Genomic DNA, 19,654 nt, shown 5'->3' on the forward strand with positions numbered 1-19,654 from the left:
TAAGCCATTGATGTTGTCATGAATCACACACACACACACTGGCTGAGACAGTTAGTTATGTGATCTGCAGTGTGAACCCCGGGATCCAATGGATGTGAGCCTCAAGGGTTGGTGTGTGTGTGTGGTTGTATAATGTCAAAGTGTGCGTTTGGCATGTGTACTAAGACCCAGTCAGAACTGCAGCTGAAAACGGTGAAATTTTGGTTCAACTTTTGGTGAACTTTGGCGCATTGAATTTGTGCCATTGAAGCATGTTAGCTGTGTGTGCATCATCCGCTTTTACAGTACACACAAGATGAATCGCTGGAGGAGCTGCAGCGCATCAAACTCATGACGCCAGGTGTGGGCAAGCCTTTTGTTCCGCTAGCCCCTGGAGCTGTTTGCATATGTACTTGTGAGTGTGTGTGCAGACTGAACGCCACGTCTTCTCTGAGAGAGACACTAAGATGATTAAAGCAGCCTTGCCTATCTCACATGGGCATACACGTGCACGCACACAAACACACACACACACTTCCGCCCCCGTCACTCATTACCCCTTCTTCTTCTTCTGCTTCTTCTTTTTCTCCTTTAGCCCAATGTGACCTTCATCTGAGTCGAGTGTCTCTATTCAACATCCACCGAGAAGGCAGAGGCAAAAAAAAAAGAAAAAAGAAAAAGAGAGGAGATTAAGAAGAAAGCACACAGAGGCGCGAGGGAGGAGAAGAAAAACAAGTAAGAGAGCGCAAAAACATTACAAAGGGTGGAGAAGAAACGCACAGCATCTTTTCTGCGTCCTCTGAAACCATCCTCAGCAAACAGCATGACTGGCAGGGTGAATGAGAGAGGAGAACAGAGGGAAGAAAGGAGGAGGGATGGGGGGGGGGCATGTAAAATGAGCGAAGAATCAAAAGAAATACGAAAGTGAATGTGAGGAGGAGAGGGAAAACCACGCAGGAGGGGGGAGGGCGGCAGTTGTCAAAACAGGACGTGGAAATTACAGGCATTTTCAGGTACTCCCAGAAAGAAATGATTCTGAAGCGAGACAAAGAGACAGAGGAGAGAGATGCAAAAGCTGGGAGGTAAGAAAAACAGCAAACAAAAAGGTAACGGGGATGAAGAAAGAAGAAGTTGAATTTTGGAAGGATATTGGATTTCAGAGCATTTAGTTTAGAAAGATGCTGAAGGTTGTGTGTGTGTGTGTGTGTGTGTGTGTGTGTGTGTGTGTGTGTGTGTGTGTGTGGGGGGCGCTCACACCTTTTCCTGATTGTGTATGTGGGAGTGAAAGTGAGGCGGCCATATTTCGCCCGAAGCGTAACAGACAAGGAGAGAAAGAAAGAGAGGGAGAAAAAGAGAAATGAATGGATGGCCACGCGCAGAATTTCAAGTTTAGGTTGACTTGAGTTTAGATTTTATGTGCAGTGCATTTAATCATCAGTTCCATCACGACCTGACGCTTGTGTATAAAGGCATCAAAGTGCAAGGCCGTAATTTCCACTTAGTTTGATTTACTCACTAACTTCTCTCCAAACAGTGTCCGACTGAAATTCTGGAGATGTGCATAATATTTATTGCCCTTGCGGCCACTTTGGTTTATATTGTGCTTTAGTTTCACACGTTTCCCAATCTAATGCGGCCTGTCTGCATGTTTTTTATTAATTGTAACAGAACAAAAAAAAAAAAAAGATTTCAATTTAAAACCTGAATAGTCGCTATAGCTACAGCTGTATCGTTCAAAAAGAGAAGGCTGTGAGGGACGGGATTGCCATTGTCTGAAAGCACAATGACCAATTTTAATTATGGTGCGTTCATAGTAGGTGTCGTTTTTCCTTAACAACCCAGTCAGACGGCTCTTAGATGGCTGCTCGTGTAACGGAGGGTTGTGAATCCATAACTCACATTGGGCTCCCATCGCGTCTGAAACCAAACCTGTGCCCTTGTCATTGTGGGACACTGGATATCGCTGTGTGTGTGTGTGTGTGTGAGGTAGTAGGTGGCCACCTCTTTGTTTAAAGTGAGTGTGTGATGAAGGGCTCTCTCATTTACAGTCCGTTGTCTGTTTGATCGAGCGACCGTGAGCTCCGGCGGACTTTAGTAAATTGCCTTTGATTAAAAAAAAAAAAAAAAAAGAGAGAAAAGAGAAAAAAAAGTCATTTGTATCTCAACTTCCACCGACAGAATACAGAGGCGCATTGGCAGAAGAGGGATGCACTTAAACACACACACACACACACACACACATATACCGTGACGTCAACAACGACCAAGCTGCACACACACATTCACACACATAAACACAGAGGCGTGAAAAAAAACAGCCTCAGGCAACACTGCTCTATTCCACAATCCGCTTTTCTTTTCTTTTTTTCAAGTGTGTGTGTGTGTGTGTGTGTTTCTCTCTCACATACTGTCACAATGCACTTATCCCTCATTCCTCTAATAACCCTCCCTCTCTCTCTCTCTCTCTCTCTCTCTCTCTCTCTCTATCACAGTGTGTGTGTGTGTGTTTATCTCTGTGAGGATATTGGTTGTCGATCATAAATAGCTTTTCTCAGACACCGGGAGCTTGTGGAGAGAGAGGGGTGGGGGGGGTTAAGGGGGGACATGTCAAGTGAGAGTGGAGAGAGAGCGAGAGAGGGAGGGAGGAGGAGAGGATAATGCAAGAAAGATGGAGGTGGAGGTTAAGCAGCATCAAAGCGGCGCCGCGACAGGTGTCTGGTACGCACAGATAAACATCCATACGCACCCGATCACCATGCAAGGTGAGTTATGCGCGCCAACACAGCCCTGCGCGGTGAGGTGCATGCAATACAACACGAGCTACTGACCTTTACACGCAGCAGAGGGAAGCAGGCGCTTATTTGAAACAAGCTTTACATTCCAGACAGGCCTTGATTCCTGAACGTAGCAGTTTTTATAAGGACATTTGATCCTATTTTAGTAACACAACTTCCTGCCTTCTGCTCTACACCAGCCGTAACTGGCTGCTGATGCAAACTCGACATTTCCCCCCACGGCATTAAGTCCACAAGTACAACATCGTGGTCATGTTGTCACTCCAGTTGTGTTGGACAGTTTTGTTCTGGGGTTTTGTGTGTGTGTGTGTGTGTGTGTTCAGTGTTAAGCTACTCTCTATGATACTCAACACTTCCAGCAATCCTGCTCAAAAAAATGCAATTGTAGAAAAGTAGATTGGACGATTGGAAGCCAAAGAAAAGCCCAGAGCAGCGGATCGGTGAGCACCAGCATGTCGCGCTGGTGGAAGTAGTGTGGTCGTGCACATTATGTTGAACTGCTTTTTAGGTCTGTTGATCACATCAGACATTATTTGAGTGATCTAATGCAGTAAACGTGCGAGAGGGCCCTGTATATTGACACACACACACACACACACACACACAGGCAGACCCTCGGCTGGGTTTGATGAGCTGAACGAGTGTGTGAGCCCGCCGCATCTCGCATTCCTCCGTCCTCTCTCTCTCTCTCTCTCTCTCTCTCTCTCTCTCTCGCAGCAGCAGCAGCAGTTCCTTGTCTCTCCCATCGATCCCAGCTTATCTTCCCGTAAACCTTGGGCCTCCTCTCTCGCCCCCCCCCCCCCCCCCCCCCCCCACCTCCCTCCTTCCTCCTCATTGCTATCGATCAGCCCGCGTGTTCAACAAAGCAGGGAGCAGGCAGTGGTTAATGTGGAGCCGGGCCCGAGGAGCGCCGCTCGCGGTTCGCGTATCGCCTTTCCCTCCTAATGGGCCAATCAGGCTCTAATAGACCCTGGGTTAGAGCACCGAGACCCGCCACTTCTCCTCTCACTCCTCTCACCTTTCACTCCTCCTCTCCTCAACAAATATCTGTCTGCACTGTGTGTCTGCCAGGGGCATTTTTAGCTGATGACCGTTGATTTCGCTAACTGATCCTATAGCTGTCGTTGGCAGATTCTTATTTATTTTTTTTATTTTTTTATACATCTACTCATCCAGGGAAGGATTTACTTCTGCTGAGTATGCACATGCTTCTTCAGAAATGTCCTGCTTTGCTTTTTTTTTTTTTTTTTTTTTTTACACAGTAATGCACATTCATTCCTGGCAGCGGCCCAGTACAACCACAGCCTGCTAATTTTGGCCACTGGGACCTGCCCAGTACCAGAGGCTCGACTCTCTCATTGTCTACAGGCTTCTCTCAGTCACTGAGCACATAGAGTCCAGCTGGGTTAAGTGCCTTGCTCAAAGGCACGTTCATTGTGAGTAGTTGTTGAGTAAGGGGGGGGAGGGGTGGGGGGTCCCTGGCTATTTTCCTTTTGCTTGCCTTCCAGGGATTTGAAAGGCTTATGAAGAAAAAGCGAAACAGCAAAAGAATGAAAGTGCAAGGGATCAGACACAGGGTCACACCCGATATATGAAAATATCTCTCTCTATATATATATATAGCTTTGTACATATGTATATTTTTTTTGTCTGTTGGTTGTTTTAAATCACACATTTCTTTTTGTTTTATGCGTTTATGTAGACTTTCCTATAATGCTTGACTTTTTCGTGTTACTTACTGGATCATTTCAACATGAAACTGGCACGACAACTAGACACTAGTTTGTTTCGAGGTGTGACACGCAACAAAAATGTTGGGGAACGATGATCAAAACCACTTTATTTGGAGAGTGAGCTCATGGCCGCAATAATCCCTCATTGCACAGGATGCTCGTGTCCACAGCCATCGCACTCGGCCAAACTTGAAGCAGGAAGTCGGCCTGTAAGCTGCACATACACGTGCACACGCGTCTGTCACTCATTTGCGCATATCCTGGACTCCGGGGGAGGGGGTGGGAACAGGCCTGACAAAGACCGCCCCCCCCCCCCGAGCTCACAAATCCCAGCGGCCCAGAGCCTGAGATCCACAACATCTGATGAACATGAACGCGCATCGAGAGCAACATTCTAAATTCAGATAAATCTAAATGCTAATGCAGGAGGAGCGAGCGGGGAGGTGGAGGGAGTTCAGTGCGATGGAAGCAGGTAGTGGCGAAGCAGCACGATCGCAGTGCGCACTGTTCATGCATGCAGAATGAGTTTGTGTGGGCCATCTAGTGTTTGAGAGTAGATGTGTTTGGAACATGTGACTATAAAACAACTTCCAGCTACTGCAAGGCTCCTTGGAATGCTGTAAAACTAGATGAATATATAAAAACAGGACTTCATGTCCCTGAAACTTTACCATGAAAGCCTCAGCCCACAAAGCCCCTCTAACCCTCAATATTTACACTACAGTCGCTTGTGTCTTCCCCCTTTCAGTCTTGTTTTTCTTCTATGGGCTGTCATTCCACTCATCTCCCTGCCAGTGTAAAACTCCCTCCCTCCCTCCCTCCCCATCTGCCTGCCATCGAGTTGTGTGGGCTGCTTCTATAGGAGTCCAGCTAGGTGTAACCTTTCTGCCCTGTGGCACCTCGCTGGGATCCAGGGCTCTGGGCTCAGTGTGAACTCCTGAACTCTCCCCCAAGAGAAGCGCTCAAACACCGGAGCCGAGGAGAGGTGGAGAGGACGGAGAGAGTGGGAAGGCGAGCGAAAGAGCGCTATCGGACAATTAGCCCCCCTAGGAGCATGGTAGGCGGTCTCCCCAAGCCAGAATGCACTGTGTGTGTTTCAGATACCAGCAGCCGGAGAGAGGAGCCAAAGCGAGGGGGGAGATGGTGTGTGCACGTGGGCGTGTATGTGTGTGTGTCATAGTGTTTTGCATTCACACGCCCAGCGGTTGTTGTTTCCGAAATGAGACAGTACGTCGGGAGCCTGCGGGCGTCAATACGACCGTTTCTATTATTCAGAGCTGATTACAGCGCTAAATCGTACAGCAGTGAATACTTTTTAATGAGCTTTGAAATGCAACAGAGAAAGTTTGTCAGCTTTTTTTTTTTTTTTTTTTTTTTTTTTATCTGAATCTGGCTGGCGGGGGTGACGAGCATATTCGCCAGAGTGATTTGATTTGTGTGCTGGTGTGTGAGGGGCAGGTTGCGAGGCGGGTATGTGCGTCTGCGCATGTGGCACGTGGTGAAGCACGTGGTGGAGGCAGGGCAGAGCGCACGTGGGCCTCACCGTTTCCCCCACCGCGCGGCTGGCGGCACAAGGTCGACCCGAGAAGAAAGGGTGGGGGGGGGGGTGGAGCCTGGGTGAGAGGTAAACGACACGACTAACCTGGCTGTTGTTGGCTTTCTGATCTAATCTTATTTCTTAATTATTAGGTGGTTTCCCACAGTTCAGGTTAAGGGATTAACGGAAACATCTATGTAGATGTTCAACCAACCAAGTAGCCCAGAGGCCAAAATACATAATAAGTTAAGCTCGATCATCAGACTGAATTGCTAATTATTACCTACTTAGAGTTTGGAGGTTATTTCACTGTTCACTGCACTGTTTTGGGTGGCAATTTTGTCGAAACCAATCAGTAGTGTCTGACGTATCCGTCTCGTCAACGTCGTATTCAGGCGACAAGGAAGCCAGAAACAGAACTTCAGGGTTCTCGTGTCAATTGAATGAACGTGCTGATTTGATCTCAGTCAGTTTAGTCAGGTCAGCTCAAGCAGATGACATCCCCTTTCTTTACCCCGCTTACAAAACATTGTTTGACTCCGTCGTTTTTTACCTTATCGTTGCATTCATCAAGATAAATGTGAAAATGGACTATAAAACAATTACTTGTTTCTGAAACAGGAGTTCTAGAAGTAGCACATGACCAGGTCTGCTCATTTCACTGATGCACTGAGCGCAATTAGCGGCTGTACTGATTGGCTGGAATTAAAACCACGGATCTCCTGGGCACGGGGCCGAAAGCCAATGATTAGGATGCTCTATGAACAGTAAGGAATCTCCGCTCAAACTAGTGGATTTCGCCGAAGCCGAAGGGAACAGCAGAACAGGTTATACTCCTCTGTGAATTCATCACTACGACTGGCCCCTGTGAAAATGGCATGGAGCCACAGTTACATGTGGCCATGAACGCGGCACTGCTCCTGGTTTCTGGTCATATCAGTCAGACTGGGGGTCGACCGTTGTTGAAGCTTTGTACTGAAATCTCTCCAGACCACGTCCACTCCCCAGATGTTCGGAGTAAGATCTGCTTCCATCAGGCGCCACGGACCAAAAGCACAGATGGTCTCGCTGTCCGATTAGCTGTACCTCAGTCTCTCCGGTTTCATCTCGCCTGCACCTCCTCTTCTATCGCTTCCTCGGGTCTGAGCAGGTGTTTGGCCTGCAGTCAGAGTCCAAATCAGATCCATTTCATCTGTAATCAGCTGGAGCCCCTGGCACTGATGGAAGAGATCAGAGCCCCGATCAAAGAATTATAAGCCGGCCACGCCTGACCAGCAGACCATGACACAGACAAGGCGGCAAGGGAGGGTTGGGGGGGGGGGGGGGTGGAGGGGGGGTGAGCAAGTGAGCTACAGTAAGGATGAAAGGAGAGAAGATGGAGATTTGAAGGCTTGCAGAATCTCCCAGGGGAGATACATGAAAGAGCAGGGTGCTGGCAGCAGGGGGGCTAAGATGTTGCACTGCAAGCTCTCATGGGAGGGTTTTTTTTTTTTTTTTGACATTTCCATCAAGTGCAGATAGGTTGTTTAAAGTCAAATGCGGCGCTCAGTTCTGCTTCAATTTGAGGTAATTAGGATGGGAAGTGGATTCCAATCACAATGTGAAAGGAAAGGCAATGGCATTAACTCGACGCAGCAGAACTGCTTGATGCGCCGCCGCTGGTTGGCAAATCACTAATTGTGTGCCAATGTGGGAAATCATGTGCTCAGGTGCATGACAATCGATGGCTGGCTCACATATTGACGAGTTTTAAAGGGGGGGGGGGGGGGGGGGGGGTGGTGGAGGGGTCTTTTTTGGAATATGTTAACATCGTGTTGGATGTTTCAGAAGGACGCTACAGGAGGCGCGATCACACGCTCTCTCGCATTCATCTCCTACGTTCGCACACGCATTCACGCGCGGCATGCAGCCGATCAAACCCTTCCTTTGATTATCGGCCTTTCATCCGCGCCAGCTCGACACAAACACGTCACCCACACACACACACACACACGCAGCTCTTTCATGCGAGCTGGTCAGCACAGTGTGTTCACACCTATATTCACAGACGTGCCAGTTAATGCTATCACTTCGATGCAGGCTCGCTCACGCTTGATATTGCTTTAAACCGCGCATTCAAACCGTGCAGACTCACACACACACACACACACACTCCACCTGCTTTAAGTGTCCACCTTTGTCTTTGCACAAAAGACTCTCAGATGCTGAGTATGCACGGTGTGGGTGCGTGTCTGTGTGTGTTTCACTGTCAATGGAGTGTCCATGTCTGCTCCATTAGCTCCACGCACATAAAAGCAGTGCACCAACTCTGCTGCCTTCATCTTTCTTGTCACTGTATAGGAAAAGGCTTCTCCATGCAAAGTAGAGCTGTGTTCTTTTCAGCCCTGTTGCACGCATTGGCTCTGCAGCACTGTATGAATAAGTGAGAAGAGAAAGTCCATGTTGACTACCCTCACTTCACATCCCACAAGTCATCAATTTTGCAGGGATCGCTGTAACATGATATTTTTTTCACTCCGATTTCATAGCCATTTTGCTCTGGACTTGAACCCAGAGCCTTGAAATCTCTCCTTTGATGCGTCGCCACAACTGGAGCCATTGTATATTTTTACATTTGAATTCCAGTCATTTAGCTGAAGCTGTCATACGGAGCGACTTACAGCGTGTGATCTCGGAGTCAAACCACCAAAAGTGCTTTTAAGCGCTGGTCTCCGATCAAAACGTTTCAGCTGTGAAAATTCCTCCAAATTGGTAAAATTATCATATGATACATCGTCTCCCAGGGCTCCGATAACATTTTGAACCCCCTGAATGCGTTTGAATCACAAGAATTAAACTGCATGAACTCGGGTCACATATCCGTCCTTCCGCGCGGGAAAAGATCACGTTTTGAACAATTTATCTTTGAAAGTAGAGTTCAGAAAGGTTAACCATGCAACCAATCAATTACCTCTTATAGGACCTACATTTCTTTCTTTTCACTGGCATCCACTTGTATGATGGAGGTTCCTCTCTGCTCTCAGGTGGTAAAACATGATCACGCTTTCAAGTAATCCTCTATTGTCTATTGTTTAGTCCTAAAAGTCTTTTTGAAGACCAAAAAGGGAATCAAGAAATCTGTCAGTGCTGTGAGACGCCCAATAAAAATAGACTTTTTGTTGAAAACACCTGTACCTGTCCAACCATTAATGCACCAGTGCTGCTCCGACTTCCCACTATGATGATTTCAAAGTGAGGGGAGAGCGGCATGAAGGTCCAGGAGCCACTCTCATCCCTCCGTCCGTGAGGTGTGAAATCATTTGATGCAGTTTCTTCTATTTGGTGAAACAGCTTTTGTGCGTGTGCGAGTTTGCACTTGTGTGTGTGTGTGTGTGTGTGTGTGTTTTTAAACACCCCCGAAGCACTAAAAGGTGGAGGGGAAGGGGGAGGGGACGGGGGTTGCAGGAAGGAAGGAAGGAAGGAAGAGAGCTGACGTTAGCCGCTGTGTTTGTTTTTCAGGGAGGCGAGAGGGGAGATGAATGGGCGGGAGCTGTCCTTTAGTCCATCCGTCCGTACGTGTGTGTGTGTGTGTGTGTAGGGGCAGTTACGGGTTAATGGACATTAAGTCTGTCCCAGTGTGATAGTGGGAGTGGAGGGCGGTGGGTGCCCTGGCTCTCTGTAACCCTCTAAAGGGTCAGAGGTCGGGGTTAAAAGTCAAACAATGCCTGGAAGGACTAGCAATCAGCTGGGACTGCACCAGAGGTCAGGGTGTGTGTGTGTGTGTGTGTGTGTGTGTGTGTGTGTGTAGTAATATGGGAGGAAGGGTAGGAAAAGGCTGCCAGGAAAGGAGAGGTGGGGAAATGAAGGGCGGGAAGAGGACAACGGAAAACACTGACATACAGCGGTGAGGAAAAGAGGACAGACAGATGGGGGTTGAAAACGTTGTCCTTGTCGTCCTGACCCCCCCCCCCCGACATCCGCTCACTTCGAAGAAACGACCCTGCTTTGCTTCTCCCTACAGGGACTCGTCTTACAGCACCTCCACACACACACGCAGGAGCTCAGCAGCCGAATCAGAACATGTGGCCTATTTCTCTGTATGTTTTAATGAGCTCTCCATTGCTGACTGATATTATTAGGCCGCCGTGCCTCCGCTCATTAGCTAAACCGGGCTCCACGACAACACCAGCAGCTGAAAGATGATTTGATGCCGCCTGCAGAGTTATGCGACACCGCAGGACCTTAAAGAGGCCGCGGTGAGAGGCCGAGTTAATTTGGTCACCGGGGGGGGGGGGGGGGGGGGCTGAGGCCGGCGTCTTACGACCCGAGCGAGGCACCGTAAGAGTGGGCTTGATGGAGAGGAAAAGAGAAATACATGATGGACTGACTCCAGCCTTCTCCCCCATCGTTCATAAAGATCCCCGCCCCGGCTTGCAGATCCAGTGTGCAATTTTCTCAGCCGAGTGGTGTCAAGTGAAGAGAAGGAATCAACAACACAGAATAAAAAATAAAAAAAACAATACTGCAGCTAGTTAATCTGTTATTGCTCTGTGGTGAATGACTCAATTTTCTATATTGGCACGGCATGGAATCCCTCTGCTGTATGCTATTAACGCAGCTAAATGAAGCAAACTGAACGGTACTTTACAGTGCAAGCTAACAAGTCTACCAAAAAGTAGCCCGCTGCCTCGTGACCCTCGACCTTGCAGGTTGTAGCAGTCTCTTGAGAGTCTCACCCGTCTCTATACATGCTATTTCCTGTTATGGTCAAAGGGGGTTGCAGTCCGTCCCAGCATGCACTGGGTGAAAAAGGGAGCACCCGGCATTGACAACGTTTGAAAATGGTTCCACCGTATCGCCGATATTTCTCTAGGACTTTATAGGCCGCTGTTTCCTGGATTTGAAAATCAATATTTAATGTAACGCCTAGGTAATATTATTAGCCACAGACTGTTGTGCTGTTATAGACCGTTAGGTAAGAGGGAAGCCAGCGAGATAGAAAAGAAAAGAAAAGCAGAAAGAGGCAGCAGACAGAAGAGGTGAAGATTTTAAAGCTTTTTTTCTCAGGCACAAGCCTTGAATCTCCGTCTCCTCCGCCATCCTCTCCCTCCTCTTCTTCTTCTGTAGTGTTTACACGCTGCCTCTTCACTTAATCCGGCCTTCAGGATGCCCACTTCACTTCGTTACCTCTCAGCAAAGAGATGGATGTTGAGGGAGAACAAAAAAAAAAAAGAAAAAAATTGCCAGCCTCCTGTTACGTCTCCAGACGAGTTTTTTTTTGTTTGTTGTTGTTTTTCTTTCTCCAGAACTCTCCCTCCGTTTCTCTCGTCCTTTCAGCCCTTCATCCCTCGCTCCCTCCCTCCATCTCAATCTCAATCTCGGCTCATTCAAGCGTTGGTCGGCAAGGCCTCTCGCATCGATTCAATAAAGCTGGTAGTCGGTACTGCGAGGCTTTGAGGAGCTTTCGCCCAAGCCCAGCGTTTAAGCACGCTCATTGAACAGCACATGATCTGATCTGGGGGTGGAGAGTGTGAGGGGGTGTTTGATTTTTTTATTTTTTTTATTTCTGCCTCCTCTTATTTTCCTTTCAAAAGTGTAATCAATAACAGTCACATTGCTTTGGACGTGGGCACACACACACACACACACACACACACACACCTCCAAATCTCAATTACCTCCCCTGCCAATCCACCAAATAGACCAAATGTTTGTTTGCCAGCACCGGGCTTTAATATTCACGCGTGTGAATAGATGAGGGAGAGGGAGTAGGAGACATGAAATGTGCCACATATTTAGAGGTGCTTTCCGTCTTTGTGCTGGGTTAAAGTAAATGCAGTTTGACATTTTGCGCCTGTTTAAAAGTCAATGGATTCCCTTCTCCAGTGCACATGCATCATCGCAGGCGCCATTTTATTCGATGATATAGAGCAGCAGGTGCCGAGGGGAAAGTGTGCAGATGGTGCGTTAATTTCCGTGTGTGTGTGTGTGTGTGTGCATCTTTGTATTTCAGTTCTCACGAGGGCATTTGGTCCTCAGAAGACTGCAGACATTAAGAGAGATCCATCGTTCCTTACGTCTGCAGTGGTGAGGTTGAAGTTCAGTAATTGGTTTAGAGTAATTAGACTTGATTACGCTCAGTGACTTGGAGAGGCCGTGGGTTTACTATAAGTTACATTTAAGTTTAAATTAAAAGGTCAGTTAACCCAATTACTTACGCACCACTCCCAGTGGTATCGAGCTGTGCAGATAGTTGGGGTTTTATGTGCTTAGGTTTTGACATATCCATCTCTGAGATTTCGGTTGCCATTTGAATACAATAGGCGGATCCTCACAAGCGTGCATACGTGCTATTTGCATGTGAACCTCCCCCCCTCGCCCCGCGCGTCAGTCTCACCCGCAGCCCCGTAACAAGTCAATCATCCTGCGCTGTTATTGGACTGTAATGCCGCTCTGTAGCCTCACACTTGACATGTTCATTAGGTATAAACCAATTCATTTACAACACCAGTGCTATTGGATTGTCCTTGCCTCGACATTCATTTCCCAACACATTGGCGTTTGATGCGTTGCCAGCGCCAATTAACTTTGATAAGTCAGCCCCAGTTTAATATATTGCTGCTGAATTGGCTTGACAAGAGTGCAGCGATAAGCTATTTCGGAGCTTTTTGAGGAGCGATAGCTGGATTATCGCTCAGAGTGAGGGAGGAGACAGGGAAAACTTTCCTGAATAACCCCCCTCCGCCCCCCCGGCCAAAAGTCATTAAAATGTTTGGTTTGTTTTTGTTGGCAGACACACACACACACAGAAGCACATACACTGATTGCAGCTATGTCCTTGTTGGCTTTAATGATTTGCATAACTCATTTCTGTTTTATATTATTGTGGATTTTGATGACCATGTTCAATTTTATAGTGCATGTTTTCAAAGAGAGAAATTTATCTTTCAGTGCAGCTTGAATGTGTCAACGGTTCTGTGTGGCTCTTTGAAAGAAAAACAAAATGTGCAAGTTGTAAATACTGTTCTGACAAAATAGTTTCTGATAAACAAGCGAGCCAATAAAGGAGGTGAATTGCTGCTTCCAGCTGATGTGTTGGTTTTTCTTTCTCTTGGCAGGCCTCCAGGAGCCGGGCTGCTCTCTCGAGTCCCCCTGATCAACGGATTGATCCCTCGAGCCGTCACTCAGCGCCAGTTCCGGCGAGCGGGAGCTGACATGCGAGCCATGGGCGGGACGAAGGTCTTGCTCCTGGTGTTTCTGGTCGGATGGGAGAAGTCGCTGGGTCTCAACTGGAACCCGATCCCGCGCAAGACTGTTCGATACCAGGGTGAGTGAGCAGCGTAATGCCAGCTGATAGCGGACACTGAAACTGTCCAGTGAGAGCCAGATTACAGAGTTCCTTCAGGTCGAGGCTCCTTAAAGCCACAATAAAATGGAAAAACCCTATTTTCCAAGTTCTAATCCTGTGTCTAAAAGGCCTTTTTGGGTATTTTCATATCAAAAATCCCTCTCCTTTATTTTCCTGTGAAACATAAAAATGCAGTTAACACCCGTCGTCTGAAACCGCACTTGACTGAGAAAACGGAACAATTAACACAGGGACACACAATTGGAAGGTTTGTTATTCATTTCACTGTGTCTTTAAAGGCCCGTTCACAGTGGAAATGTGCGATTGTAAGTTCACACGGTTTCTTTAAAATATGTATTTATACCATCGACTGCTGTGTCATAACTGACTGCCGGCTACTGACCACTAACTGTCTCAAACGACTCCTCTTTTGTGGAGCAGTTTGTACTTGATAATGTACACGGTGCTCTCTGGCTCTCTGCCGTCTCACACATCAGTAGGCTTGTCATCGAGGTGGCGTGCTCTTGGTCAACATGTAAATGTGCACGTCAAAGTTCAACAAAGCTGAACTCCTACGCAGATTTAGTTTCCTTCCTGCGACCAAATCCGCCGAAGAGGCCTTAAGGAGGATTTTTATCAACTTGGTAGAAATCCTCCAAGTTGGCCCTGGGAGGATTTATCTGGCCAGACATCTGATACAAAACCAGTAATTGCAAAATTGTATTCCATTACAACAATCAGGGAAGATTTTCCCTTATATCAGAGGTGGATGATTTCTGATTTTTGTTAAGAGGCCGACGTCGACCGTCAGTAAAACAATACGGCAGTCTAATCCTAGCGCTCAACTGTATTTGCACTCTTTATCTGGGCCCTCCTCCGCAGCCAGGCCCAGCTTTCTTCACTGAACAATACCAATTGTTGCAAGCAGAGAAATAGTCTCTTTTTAATCCCTCAAAGGGGAAGTGCTGCATTCTGTCTCTCTTGGGGATTAGGGGAATACTATGAAGAGAGGGAAAAAATATGGTGGGGAAAAAAAGCCATATTTTCTCACCTCTCTGTACCACCTATTTCACCTTTCATCCCATATCTATCTCTCCCCTCCCTTCTCTCCCTCCTCTTTCTTTCTGCCTTTTATCCCTCCCCCTCCCCTTTTTTTTTTTTTTGCTTTGTACGCTGCGGCTCATCGTATGAACCCGAAATGCTCTTATGGCGTTTTTCACAAAGAGCTCAAATTTCAGCCTCTCTCGAGGAGAAAAAGGCGCCTGGTGGTGCGGTGTGGGGATATTTCAAAAGCCGCTTTCGCGTGCCGCTATCACGCAGCCCTCCTCCTCTCCTCTCATCCCTCCATCGTGCAGTCGTCACTGGTGTTGTGGTGGGATGTGAGGACAGAGGATGTGCGGGGGGTGGGGGGGGGGTCGATAGGGCGTCAATACTTCTGGTGAAACGCTCCAGTACAAAGCAAAGCCAATGCTGGCAGAGAGTGGCCCAGATCTCTGCTGCAATTTGGTCAGAACACACTTGTGGTAAAGACACACCAGACAGGGCAAACGGGGACAGCTGCAAACACATGGTCTTATATGGAAGGAGCAAAAAAAAAAAAAGAAATGCACCACAGAAAATCTCATTTTCAGTAACTTTTCTGAAAAAAACGGGTGAAAAAAAATCTTCCCGTAGAGTACTGTCGGACGAATATATCTGCTATCTAGTCCATCGAGTCTTTCACAAAGCGGGGCAGCGACTGAATGACAATCAAGCCATCTTTAGTGGTGGATTGGCGCTGAAGAGCAAACGTCAATCCATGAATCATGTTTGAGGACTAGATTATGTGCAGTGGTGCACCCTGATCATTTAATGGCATAATTATGTTATCCCCAACAGTGTCGGACAGCTGCTCAGCCTGTCTTTGCAGCTTCGTGCCCAGCAAAGATCTCGAGGTGATTTATTTGGGTTAATTGAAGAAGAGTAGCCTATAGGCAGTAAAATTAGAGTCAGTAAAATTAGATTTTCACGTTAAAGACGGCAGATGTCGGAGGATAAGGTGAAGGCAAAGACGACTTCCCCCATCGCGTCACCTTTTTTTTTGTCAGTAATGTTGTGGGAACAAAAACCTCGCCGTGAAACAGGAGAGAAGGCGGATCACGTCGCTTCCATCATACCTGGTTTGAGTCTGCCACTTGGGTGCAGAGAGACGTTCTTGACACAAATTGATTTGCATTGATTGCAACAATTGGGATTATCTTACCGTTGACAGATTTCTCCACTTGGTTAAAGAAAAATGAGTTTTTCAGGCTCAATACTGGGTTAAATGACTTATATGGATGGGTTCTTGCTACAGTGCTGAGGAGGAGATAGGGGAGAGATGAAATGGAAAAACAAAGCTGCAGAAAGAGGGAGGGAGGGAGGGAGAGAAATGAGAAGAGAGAGAGAGAGAGGAGGCATATAATGGGTGGAAAGAACGATAGAGAGGCGTAGAGAAAGGCTGGGAGAGAGAGACCAGTCACTAACCGCCTTAAAAGGACAGAAAGTAGCTCCAGTGGAACGACAGCGAAGAAAACACACACACACACCACACACACACACACACACACCACACATATCCACTGTGCAGGCCATTCACCCCGTGTTTCATTTTGCATGGAGGTGTCTCACTGCACAGACGCACAGCATCCATATTAACACGTGTGTGTGTGTGTGTGTGTGTGTGTGTGCGCGCGTGTGTGTGTGTGTGTGAGTTGCTGTTAGCATGCAGTGTGAGTTTGCAAGACAGAGACAAGGAGACAGGCAATGAAAAACTAATAGAGAGAGTGTGTGTTTATACCTATTTGTGTAGAGAGAGAGAGAGTGTGTGCGTGTCGCTATCTAATCCCCCTTTGTTTATATATGTGTGTGTGTGTGTGTGTGTGTGTGTGTGTGAGTGTGTGTACTGCTTAGGCTGGCAGTCTGAGGGATTTGGAGCTCCGGGCAGTGCAGGAGGGGTGTGTGTGTGCGTGTGTGTGTGTGTGTGTGTGTGTGTGTGTGTGTGTGTGAGTTGGGTGGGTTATGATGGGGCAGAGATGGCTGAAGAGATAATATTTACCCCCACCACCACCACCAACCCCGCCTGGCAATTACATGAGGTTGAAGAAGAAGAAACACAAACATCCTCTTTGTGTGTGTGTGTGTGTGTTTGTGTGTGTGTGTGTGCGTGCCTCTCATACCCTCGCTATCTGTCCACCTCTTCTTCCCCGTTTGTTTTTTTAAAAGTCACATGTTGGCATTTTGAATTTTAGGCTGTTGTCATTCCTCACCAGACGCTCGTCACATTTAAGGAGCGGAGAAAAAAGAAGAAAAACAAAAAAAAACCCACAGTGTGCCGCTAACGAGACGTTTCATGCACACACATTATGTACAGCCCTCGTCGAGCTGCTAATGAGAGCTGTAAATGTACATATTTTTCTTTTCTAATCACTGGCACAGTGCGTGTGTCTCGCTTTCTTCTCACTTTTGTGTGGTTGATGTTGCTGTGTTCGCATTGTACACATTTCTCATTCATCTTTCGTTTTTGTTTGTTGTTGTTGTCGTTGCTAAAGGTCTTCTCCTCCGTACGTTTTTACAGGAAAAGGCAGATGCTGTTCCATTGTTTATTGGCAGCATATCCCATTAAAAGACCAAAACTAAGAATATTTGAGTCCGTCGCAGAGAAATGCTTCCGTGTTCCTCAAAAAAGCAAAAGTCATTTTTTCTAAATCTGTTTTTTTTAGCAAACGTCACTCAAACAGGAGTAAATTCGCTCGCTGAGAAGTATTTTGAGCTGCAGATTAACACGCATTTGGAGTATTTACGACACCTGGGCAGTGCGTGTGGGTTTCACCGCATAAACCACGTTACCCATGTTCACCCTGACACGTTACCCAGTGCGATGCATGCTGCGGCTCACTCCTGCGCCAGGCCTCAAGTTGACCCCTAAAATGTTGTGTTTCGAGTCCTAAGTAAGTCGTTTTGGAATGAAGAACGGCAGCAACATTAGGCTGACTTGAGCAAAAAGCTAATGTCCGTTAGATGTCCATTGTTGAGACATTTCGCCAACCCGACTCTTGAATTCAAGACTTCCCAAGTCATCCAACTAAAGCCTTCTCCTTTAAACGTCAAGAGGAAGAAATGTTACATCTCCTTTCTCTTTCACCTTTGCCTGTTTCATTCTGCGTCTGTGACTGACATGCTCTGTCTCTTTTTTTTTGTCTTCTTCTTCTCACTGAACCGGCCTCAGCTGATTGGAGCATCTGCCATGTAGTTTTAAGCCATTTTCACGCCCTTAACCTGCCCCATTTCCATTGACCAAAGAAAATACTTGAGCTGATAACACCACTGTCTTCTCCCACTCCTTTCCCTGTCTCTCTCTTTTTGGGTTTCGCCTGAACCCACAGACACACACACACACACACACACTCCTCAGCCCAGCCCAATGACAGAGGCCAGTAAGCCTAAACTATGACAAAACACAGCGGCTGTGGTTAAACAAAGAAAAGGAAGAGAGAGAGAGAGAGAGAGAAAAGAAAGAGGGAGGTGAAGAGAGTAGGAGAAAGAAAGCCCTGAGAAACTTGATACGTTGTTTGAAAGTCGAGCCCGCTTTGATGCAGCAAATGAGCCCTGCGTCTTTAAAGAACAGCCAAAGCAAATGCAGGCCTCTTGATTTAGAAAAAGAGAGATAGAAGGAGAGATGGTGGGAGAGGAAAAGTGGAAAAGGGCCGGGCCTCTGACCTCCAGAAACCTCTCTCTCTCTCTCTCTCTCTCTCTCTCTCTCAACCTTTCTCCCCCCCCCCGCCCCTTTCTTTCTGTCTCTCTGCCGTATCTCCCCAAAGCCTCCAATTACAGTAATGAGTGGTTGAGAGCGAGGCAGAGGAGGAGGCAGAGAGAGGCTGTGCGTGACTGGGAGGACAGATGGGGGGGCGGGGGGGGGGGGGAAGATTCATCGCCGCTTTTTATCTGCTATGAGTGTCACTCATCCCCTGACCCTGCGCTGATTGGTCAGCGAAGATTAACAGCCGGGACCAGATGTCAGGACCTGCAGTGCTCTCTCCGTTGGCATGCATGACTTTGTGAGCGCTGATGTGTGGGCAAGTGGGCATGTGGATAAAAAGGGAAGACGGCACTCGAAGGCCGCTCTCACCCAAACGCGCTTTCTTGCGGCAGCGGCGCCATGGCTGAGCTGATGCACTGGTTTGCCGCCATTGACATTATATCACAAACTCACTGCCATCCATCGCTCTTATCCTCAGGGCACGAGTGAACGTGTCACATACACACACGCAGATATTTCACATGTAACATCGCATGTGGTTATTTCGACAATTCGCATGCGATGAATTCACGCGCCGGGTTTTTAACGTGCGGGGTGAAATGACATGATAGCGTTTCCTCGCGCGTGAAGTAGGTCTCCGGGTAAAACATGGATTTCACATGGTTTTCTTCTTAACGGTGCAGTTTGATTACATATTCATCGCATAAATGATGCGGTCAAGTCATTTGCTGGTTCGTGCATCTGCGGGTACCCCAATATATTCAGGGTTTCGACTGTTGGTTGGGAGAGAAAAACAAGCAATTTGAAGGCCTTTTTTCACTATTTTCACTATCACTATTTTATGGATTTGAATTGAAATGGAAAAGGTGCCAGTTTCAGCCTGGGGACATATAAAAAATATATACGATATATTATATAATGATACTCCTGCACAGACCATTTATGGCACCACATAGCTGCAAATGTGCCCCCCCCCCCCCCCCCACAGATTGTTTGATCAGGAAAAGGGGTCTACCCCCCCCCCCACAAGTAACTCAGTTGGACAGAATTGTAAGGTACCGCTTGAGACTGTGGTGAGCTTGTTAGGGTTGGTGGTTCGATCCCCGGTGTCTCCTCTCGACGTTGTCCTTGAGCGAGACGCTGCGCTGCAAATTGCTCCTGATGTGTGTAGAAAGAAAGTGGAAATGAAAAGAGTAACCCCCCCCCCACAAAAAAAAAAGTGAGCGACAGATTAATCAATTATGAAAGTGATTATTAGTCGTAGCCCGACTACACTGGGAGAACTGGCTTGTGTGGGAGCCGAGCGAAGCCCTGAATCTTTCGCGACTCTTCGACGGCGTACGGCGGCGTGAGGATGTTTTATCGTTATTATGCCGGGTTTGAGTCTAGTGTTCCTCTTAATGGCTTTTCACTTGAAGTCCCCCTTCTTGTGAATCACCAAATACTTCAAATGTTTTGGCACGTGAATCAAATTCCAAAACTATAGCAGTGCAGGCTCCCCTCTAT

The 19,654-nt window shown here is 47.3% G+C and overlaps 1 protein-coding gene across 1 annotated transcript in view; it reads left to right on the top strand.

Moving 5' to 3' along the window:
- sema4c (sema domain, immunoglobulin domain (Ig), transmembrane domain (TM) and short cytoplasmic domain, (semaphorin) 4C) overlaps positions 1-19,654 on the top strand; it is a 75,375-nt gene that overhangs the window by 25,881 nt on the left and 29,840 nt on the right. The window contains exons 2-3 of the mRNA XM_070904293.1: positions 575-714; positions 13,142-13,350. Coding sequence (XP_070760394.1) covers positions 13,239-13,350 — 112 coding nt within the window. The 5' untranslated portion in view covers positions 575-714; positions 13,142-13,238. The remainder of the gene's footprint in view (positions 1-574; positions 715-13,141; positions 13,351-19,654) is intronic.

Source organism: Enoplosus armatus, chromosome 4 (assembly GCF_043641665.1).
Source record: "Enoplosus armatus isolate fEnoArm2 chromosome 4, fEnoArm2.hap1, whole genome shotgun sequence".
Taxonomy (NCBI): Eukaryota; Metazoa; Chordata; class Actinopteri; order Centrarchiformes; family Enoplosidae; genus Enoplosus; species Enoplosus armatus.